Source organism: Embiotoca jacksoni, unplaced genomic scaffold (assembly GCF_022577435.1).
Source record: "Embiotoca jacksoni isolate LCO1_2020_lvr unplaced genomic scaffold, fEmbJac1.0.p SCAF_2, whole genome shotgun sequence".
In the NCBI taxonomy this organism is placed as follows: domain Eukaryota; kingdom Metazoa; phylum Chordata; class Actinopteri; family Embiotocidae; genus Embiotoca; species Embiotoca jacksoni.
This window is the reverse complement of record NW_027185340.1, coordinates 3,378,393-3,387,657: the sequence shown is the minus strand read 5'-3', so window position 1 is coordinate 3,387,657 and position 9,265 is coordinate 3,378,393. Positions and strand designations below refer to the sequence as shown.

The 9,265-nt window shown below is 38.7% G+C and overlaps 1 protein-coding gene across 1 annotated transcript; it reads right to left on the bottom strand.

Moving 5' to 3' along the window:
- Positions 1–1,848: 1,848 nt before the first annotated feature.
- On the bottom strand, positions 1,849–4,297 carry LOC138200703 (helix-loop-helix protein 1-like). Its single transcript, XM_069153576.1, has 2 exons — positions 4,120–4,297; positions 1,849–3,346 (listed from the first exon to the last, which is right to left on the bottom strand). Exon 2 carries the CDS (start codon positions 3,318–3,320, stop codon positions 2,970–2,972), a length of 351 nt encoding a protein of 116 aa, XP_069009677.1. The 5' UTR covers positions 3,321–3,346; positions 4,120–4,297; the 3' UTR covers positions 1,849–2,969.
- Positions 4,298–9,265: the final 4,968 nt, after the last annotated feature.

Sequence of the window (9,265 nt, the reverse complement as noted above, 5' to 3'; positions counted from 1 at the left end):
CTATATTCCACAATTAACAGCGATGTAGTGTAATGAAATACATTTATTCAAGACAAGTATTGTGCTCAAGTTTAATTTAGAGGTACTTCACTTGAGTATTTCCATTTTCTGGTGCTTATACTTCATCTCTACAACATCTCAGAGGGAAATATTGGACTTTCTACTCCACTACATTTATTTGACAGCTTTAGTTACTTTTCCGATCCATATCGAAACCAAAATATGTCAGTTTCTATCTATGCATTAATATACATAGAATAGATGCTTCAACAGCATCATGTGTGTACTCACCTGATTAGTGTCTTACCTGATGTGTAGTTTCTATAGCATATGGCTGCAAGTTCTGGTGCCATTATTACTGTGGCAGTAAAATACACAGACATGCTCATGGTCCTGACTCCTGACCTCTGAACTGTGGAGACACAAACTGTGTTGCATGGATGTGACACTGACGACCCCTGTGTTGGATGAACTGCCACATGGCATTTTATCTCTGGACAGATGAAAGAGGCAACATGGAAGGAAAAAAGGCTCTTTTTTTTTTTTTTTTTTTTTTTTTTTTTTAACTATTATGAAAAGGGTCACTTGTGCACTCAGGAAAAAGGGCAAGAGGAGTGATAAAAAAAAAAAAAAAAATACAGTTCAAGAAAGGTTTGCTAGAATTTCTCTACGGTCTGCATCAAGAGAAAATAACATCAAAATAATAATAACCAAACCAAGCAGTCCAAAGTTCAATGTGAGTCTTGAAAACAGCAGCTGAAGGAACAATTTTACCTTTAAGTCTATTTACAGTAGTCCTTTTGAGCATCGTCACCAGTTAGACATTTTTGAGAGCTTTTTTGAGTCACCGTTCTTTAGCCAACGTAGTTAAAATGTAAATTTAAACATCTGCAATTCAATGGCAACTGAGAAAACTCAATCTGCTATTGAATCACATCTGATACCTTGAGATGAATTGAAAGAGATGATGCGGCCCAACATGTACAGAAAACATGCAGCTGTAACCTTTAAGATCATATAAAAGCATCAACTTCTTACCCATCACAAAACATATTAAAACCACATCTTTAATGTGCATACCTCCAGCAGGTAAACTAAAGCAACAAAAGCAATATTTAGCATAAAAAAAAGAAAACAGCAGGGAGACGCTGGGACGGGAGGACCAGAAATAAAACGGAAAATCTTTCAGTCCACAGAACATACAGCCATATGATGGAAAGATTCCTAAATAATTACTTCAAATCCACACTACGAGTTAGGCCTGTGCTTTGTGGAAAGGCCTCTTTAAACAACAGACAATGTGTGAAAGCAGCTTCTTACTTTTAGATTTTCTTCTCTGAAACGCCATCAGAGGGCAGCGTTGCTCCTTCCAAAAACATCATCTGATAAGTCTTAACCAAACTGAAGGATATTTTTGCAGAAAGTGTTGCTTTGAAACAAGGAATGTCCAGAATAACATCAAATCCCATACATATTTTAATGTTCTGTGTGTGGTCCATTTGTGTGACAGTATTTAATAATAAATAGTTGATAGTGCTATTAAGATTTTACTATTTGACCAACGTTGGCTAAAACTATACCGGATATTAATCCAGATCTACATAGAGCCTTTAGAACTACCCCTGTCCTATTTATCCTAAAGCCTTATATTGGACTGTCCTCCTCCCTCTATATTCTCAGACTATTTTGTATCCAGTGTGTAGTGTGTGTGATGTGCAGTGTGTAGACAAAGGGCTGTCATTCTTGCTGCTGGAGTGGACATAAATAATACCCTGAGCCCCTTGGGCCACATTACACCACAGAGATTCACAAAGGGACAACAGGAGGAGCGCAGACAGCCTCTGACTAATGGAGATGACAAGCAAATGGACAAGTGCATTCACATCCTCAGCCTGGGATCTTATGATATTTTGATGCAGCATGTCAAAACCTTGAATGTTTAGCAATTTATGTTTTTGTCCATAAATTATGTAAAATCTCATTTGACTAAAATAAAATGACAAAAAGAGTCAATCGTGCTGTTTTACATCCATCACTGATATAAACAGACCTCTCACAGAAAATATAATGGCAGCTTCCTTTTCACAGCATGGTGGTGGAACTAGGTTTTTCCAGCTGTGTTGCTTGGATATTTATAGACTGAATTTAACAAAATTATTTATGCAAATCTCCATCAAATCATGTGGGCCTTAATCCCAAAACATTGAGTCAAAATGTGGAAGCTGTCTATCTTTTTTGTCTTTTAAAATTGAAATTGCTGCAGTTGTAGTGTCATGAAAATTGGGAGATACTGACAGTACGACAATTACGAAAAGCTCACAAAGCATAGGCCCACACAGTGTAGGAAGTGAAAAGTACTAGAAAATGTCAATGCTATAGACAGAAATACAATCAGTATCACACGATTTTTTTGGTTGTTTCTTTACATGTTGCATGTTTGTGTGTGTGTGTGTGTGTGGCAGAGATACTGGAAAATGACTGGAAAAGTGTCATTAATCAGGTTTCTCTACACGTCTTAGCTTTAGAAAGTTTCTTTTTAAACATGTGGATTTCAAATGCAATTTCAGCTAGAAATAAATCCCACACAGATAAATCCCACAGAAGATCAGAAGAATACTTTTTGGCAACTGAAATGAATGTATTTACAAATTAGGAAATACAAGGCAGCAAATTCAAGACAGAGCATTGTCATGTTGTAGTAGTTTGGCTCACAAATATTCAGCAGCTTTCAAAGTATTTGTATTCCAATACCATTGTGAAGTCCTGCAGCTGGTTCCCATGATAAAAATGAGTGTGATATAATAATCAGCTGTACAGATTACAGTCTCTGTGTAGGGGCACTCCTTAGATGCAGGATATTCCTCAAACCTTGTGATATCTTTACTGTTGCTCTCAGGGATCCTTCAGCTGTCATGGCTGCTGGTCCTACCTCAGTCCATTCTCCTACTGGGTCTGTTGGTCCTCACAGCTTAAACATCCAGCACGTGGTTAAGGTAAGAGATGTAACAAATGGCAAGACGAAGGATTTCTATCTTGGACAACTTTTTGTCAGGTGGAAGAGTTGGCAGCAGTTTTCTCAATTCTGCGAAGGCCACGTTGAAGGCCACAACACGGATACGCTCCCTCGTGGCATGCGCAGATCGATATTTAGCTGTCGCGCGCCTCCTGCGTCTCTTCTCCTCCCTGGAGCGCGCCTCGCCCTCTCCATCCGCGGACACGGACACGGACGGACACGGCGCGCTGAAATCGTCCAGAAGGGTCTCGGTTTCTGATTGTCCCCAGGGGAGATCAGATTCCTGCTCGTCAGGACTGAGCATCATTTTCCAATCCTTGCTCTCTAAATGTCCTGAAGTAAAACAGTGGAACTTCAGTAAAACATGTTTGGGAACAATTCTGTTTCAACTTTATGATTAAATAAAAGGACCTTAAACCAATACGGTTATTTTACGAATAGCCCACAGTACGTGCCAAACTGGATGCAAATGTAAAAGTTATATTTGTTCGTTCCATATTGCCATCGTGACAACTGCAATTCATTGCATCCCACTGTTTGCTCAATTAACAATCATATTTGTTTTCTTTCTTTGTGAAGTAAAAAAAAAAAACAGTCTGCACAACGAGGGAACCCTGCTGCCCCTTAGTGGCCGAGCTACGATGTTACTGCTTGCTGAGACCGACGCTGTCCGAGGTGCTGAAACAAATATCACGGATCAAACAAACAAACAAAAACCAAACAAGCAAACTGTGTCTTGTTATCTCGAAAGAATTGAGGCATCAGGTCATCACACATAAGTTAGGTGGACTCTATATTGCTCTGTGAAATTAGTAATCCACGATGGCAGTACAAGTGTAAGAGTGATGCATTCCCCCTATTTGTTTAAAGAAATATAGCTGCTGTTTTAAGAAGGCTACGTATTTATTTTCTTTTTTCTGTTTATGCTTCAATTGGATTACATTTCAAGTTAAAAAATATACCATTTAAAATCTTAGCTTGCAGTCAAACTATGAGCGTACAGGACAACCCAAACCTCTCGGTACTGCACAGCAGAGCACAGGGTGAGGTTGAATAACTGCAGAGGCACTGGCAGGACAAGTAAACAGCATTAACATTTAACCTACCTTGCACATTCAAAGAACCAGATTCATCTGATTCAAGAACATCAAGCGGCAATAACAAACAGGTATCCAGCTGGTAAAGTTATCTCCCCATCAGCCTTCATGGTGTCTTGGTGTTGAGTCGAGTTAAACAGCTGGAGATGGGGGATTATGTTTGACTTCAGCTGAGGTAGCGCGCAGTCCTCTTCATCTTTCCTTGCCATCATACTGGCAGGTGCACATCACTCCGGGTTGTTGATCTGTGCGTTTCTTCCATTCAACCTTGCCTGGCTGTGCGTAACATTTACCCCTCCCCCACCCCCTCCCGCCTCTACCTCTCCATAAAATGGAAGCGAATTGACAAGCACAACAGCGGGCATATGAGAGTGTATTTTCCTCTTCTTTCACTGTTATTAGCAGCAGGTGAAACGTGTGTGCATACTTTTTTTGTGCTTACGTCTTAAAGGTTGCAACCTTGTTGTCGAAAAACTTAAATTAATTACAGTTGTGAAACTTCTGCCAATGACTCCATATTTTTGTGAATTCGGTTTCATTTAAGGTTAAGTGTGAGTCTACGTAGAAAGAAAATCAGGTAAAATGTGTCTATAGTCTTGTTGCCAAAGACAAAAACTGCCTCTGAAATACAAACAAAAGAGATGCAGCTCTTTGTAGCCATCACTCTGATAGGAGATTGAATCATATAAACACTCGGGGCTGGAGCTGGTCACAAGATTGGATTTTAAAAGCTCAGTGGGCCTGTAGATAGCTGCGAATCTATAAATCATTGTTGCTTTGGCTATAAGCTATAAAATGTCAGCAGCATGAGGGATTTCGAGCTGACAGACGGACACCAACTTTAATACATTAAAGAGTCTGAAATCTATGAGTTACCATGCAAGTTATGTGCACCATAACATACCATTGGGCCTAATATTGTGTAATAGTTTGTGTGTTTGTAGCCTGCTGTGTATGGCTGAATGTGGTAGGTGTACTGTTGTGGCTCTGGCATTTTGATCTGCTCATCTTTCAGAGGGAAATGTCAGTGCTAATTATTACTAACATAATCACTGTGAATAAATCACCAAAGGGCCTCCACCTCTGTGCTGGTGGTGGAAAATGTTTCCTCACACACTGCCAGAAATGGCACCATAAATGCTCAATTGAGATTATGTGCAGTCATTGAGAAGGCCATGGCATATGCCTAACATCATTATGATTCCCGCCAAGCCACTGTGTGAACATTTTTGCTTTGTTGATTTGAAAAAGTCACGGATACGCTGCTTATCATGTAATGACAAGGAATTCTCCGAAATAGTAGTAAACGTTGATATTTGTTGCCTATTTTCAGTGAGGGTTTATTATTTCTTTAATTAACATTACTGCACTTTTGCTAGATTTGCTAGATGTTTCATTGATTTGAATGTGTGCTGTAAATTCATTGTTATGCTGCAGGTGTTGTTGAACAAAAGGCTTTGGGCATCACATCAAGGCTTTTAAGTCATATCAAAATCACACTGTAGAAACATCTTTCATACTTTTGGTTTGATAATATTTTTGTTTTGCTCCTTGTGTCACTCTCCCTACCCACCAGAGGTTCCTTATATGTCTCTGTCTTTCTGTCTCTGTCTTCGTCCAGTCCCTGTGTCACTCTGTCTACTCAACTACTGTCCCCCGTGTTTCTCTCCATGTCATTCCCTGTGTCCACCCTCGAGAGGTCCCTATTCTGACCTACCACGCCCACCTCACCTGTTCCCTGTTTCATAATCTGCCTCACTTGCACTCACTCTGCAATCAGGATGTTAGTACATGCTCTCCCAGCGTGTCACCACTCTTTGCCAGATTGTAAGTCTGACCCCATGTGGCAGACCTATTGGAAAAAAACAAAACTGTTTTAATTCCTCTCATTTTCAATGTTTCATTTCACGATATATTTTTTTATTTCCAAATGCAGAACAAGTATTCAGATCAGAAAATAGTCTTCACTACGCACAAAAAAACCACAAAAAAACCACAATGCCCGATGGACAGTACAGATGGAAAGCAACAACTTCCAATTCCTTAGAATCTCTTGTGACCAACAGTATTACCGGAAATTAAGACACTGAGGCTTTGTGCCCTTTGATACTCTCCTCCCTGTCGCTCTTGTGTTCCCTTCTGCTTTTCTAATAGGTTCTGCTGGGTTTAACTGCTCATCTGTTTCAGTCTGGACACCATCTGTTCAAAGGACAGAGCCACGAGCATCACATTTTCATCTCCTCCCTCTCATCTGTTCATGCAATAACATGTGCACCTGTTTGTTATGAGCGTGCACGTTAAATCATTTGCTTGCACACAATTAAAAGAAAAATTCTTAGCTGAAACATTATCCGTTATCTATGGGTTGCCAAGGTTTTAAGCAAAAATGTGTGCAAAGTCAAGAAACAACTTTATTCTTTTTCCTTATTTTCCTTTTTCAAGCAAAATGAAGTTCTTTAGAAAATAATGTCTGTGACACAAGCACTCATCTGAAATTATATTATTAGTATTGCGTCATTGATATCAAACAGACTGTGTCAGCTAAGAACCCTGATGACTGAAGACAACATCAATCTGTGAGAAAAAGTGTTTGCTAACACTCATTATTTCTTAGGGTGTTTGTAGGAAAGTGTAATTTGGCACTCAATGGTTACTAAAATAGAACTTTCACTTATTACACCTAATTTTTATAATTACACATGGGCTTAGCACAGCTTCACTAAGTTACTATAATTTCTAACCAAACCAAACCAATGATCACTTAAAATACAATTCAGTTTAGTGTAGCAATTTACTTGCCTTCTGTTTATTCACATCAAAACTTGCACATCCAAAAATAACACCAGGGAAAACTTTTTTTTCCAGAAAAAAAAAAAACAGACTTCATTTTATGCCTTATTCGAACTATCTTCGACTTGCTTAGCCAAAACAGTCAATTCAATTACAGAGTTTATCACTCTAAGTGAACAGTTGAGATGCAGAAGACATTTGAATGTAGAAAAATTAAAAAAAAAAAAGACAGCGGGAGACTTTTACCTCAAAACTTTTCTAGAAGCGTTGGGTCTCGTCTCTGTGCATGCCTGTGCTGTAACATCAAATAAATATGCACAAGGTTTGTCTCTCATCCACTCTATTACAATATAGCTCAGTATTTCCCTCTGAGACACTGTCACAGTTCAGTGAACATCTCTTCATCGTGCTGCCTTCAGGGGCTTTGGCTCAGGAAACTACTTGTACCCTACCCTACCTAAAATAAGTACAGAGCACAGGGATGTGTGAGAAGAAGGAATACACTGAGATTCAAAAAGTGTCATTCACTGACACACTGAAAGGGAGCAGTAATGTACCACTTAACATACATATCACTTTTCAAGGTTTTACATGTTCTATGGGAAGCATACGTATTTTTGCCAAGACACTTTATAATATAATTGAAAAGACAAAAATGTTGACGCTATATACCAACTCAGTCATAAGAAATGGTTATTTCCTTACTACAGATGATGCAGCATCTCGATAATGGATTACTACGCAATATATTATCACGTTTGAGGAAAAATAAATTGATATTCTTTTCAATAATTAAAAAAAAATTATATTATAAAATAAATATCAAATGATGTTAATATATCTGTAAAATACTATATCTGTCAAATGAATTTTGTTTTAAATTACTGTTGTAGCTGCAGTAAATGGGTCAGCATGGATGACATTTTACAAGTCTTTGCTCTTTGTCATTTGCTTTTTTTTTTTGCTTTTCTAATTATAGGATATCTCTGTGTGTTATCACTTGGTTACGATGAAACAGAAGAGAAAGTACCTGGGTTGTGTACTTTAGAATAACTGGTTAGGGTGTGAGTGAAGTGGGGTCAGGCTAAACATCATAAAACACTACCGGTTAGGGTGAGGGTCAGGTTCAGGTTAAGGAAACACATACTAACAGATAAATGGGCTTCTCCTTCCGCAGGACACTCCAGAGTGCTGAAAGACCAACCAATTTGTATCCCTGCCAGACAGGCAGCTGAGAGCATGCCAAAAGTCTCAGTAAATCCTGGGGCTCTGTTTACTTACGGTCATTCTGGTGATTAGATCAGTGACAATAATCTGTTGAAGGTTTCCGTTTGCAACCTTTACAACTATTCTGTTCTGCCAGTGCAAAGCCAAAATTCACAACTCACCATCTGGATGACTATTACTCAATTTGGACATTGACAATTTGTGATTAAGCCATAAACCAAATTAAATGACACTTTTGACCGTAGGAGAACCCAGGCACCGTTGCCATCTAATTTTTAGTAGTTTTCTGGACAATAGAAAAGTGGATGGAAAATGGGACAATTGGCCTCTTGGCAAACAATGTTGCTGTGTTGCTTCTGTTAGTGGTATTTTAATCAAATACAGCATGTGAACTTCACTGTTAAATTTTAGCTGAAAATTATGACAGAAGAAACATTTCTGCTGCAGCAGATCCACAGTTACAATCCTCTCAATAAATATTATACAAAAACTATAGAATCAAAGATACAAACTGTTATCAGAAATCTGTATACTGCTGCAGTTTATCATTAATTGCAGTATGCATTTTAAATAAATGAACAAAATGTCAGTCTAACCACATGATGGCAGTGTAGGCCACTTTTTTGTATTACTCCAGCACCCATAAGAAAGAGCAGTAAGGTGAAAATCATCTGTAATGGTGTGTGTGTGTGTGTGTGTGCACCTTTTTTGTGTCACTATCTACTCTATAATTTATGTGGTTGTGGTTATATCTAAAGAACCCCCTAAATGTTGGCGGCAGATGCTTCTTTAATGTTTTACAGTAAGTTGTGAAGGCTTTATGAAACACATGAACCACTGTGAAAACCCTGAATACCTGACACATGTAGTAAAAAGTGTGATCACAGCACACAGTGTTGCAACTAAACAGTCTGGGATCGAATGGCTCAATACATCACAAACCATGAAAACATAACCCCCGGGCAAAAAACATGATCCCTTCCCGTCACAACAGAGGGAACGCAGCCAGAGGCTCCACATGAAGCACAATGAATACCAACATACGAGTGGGGTGTAAAAAAAACTGGGAGGCCACGGAGATGAAATAAAACCAGCCTCATAAACACCAAAATGCTTCACAATTTTACATTTAAACCAT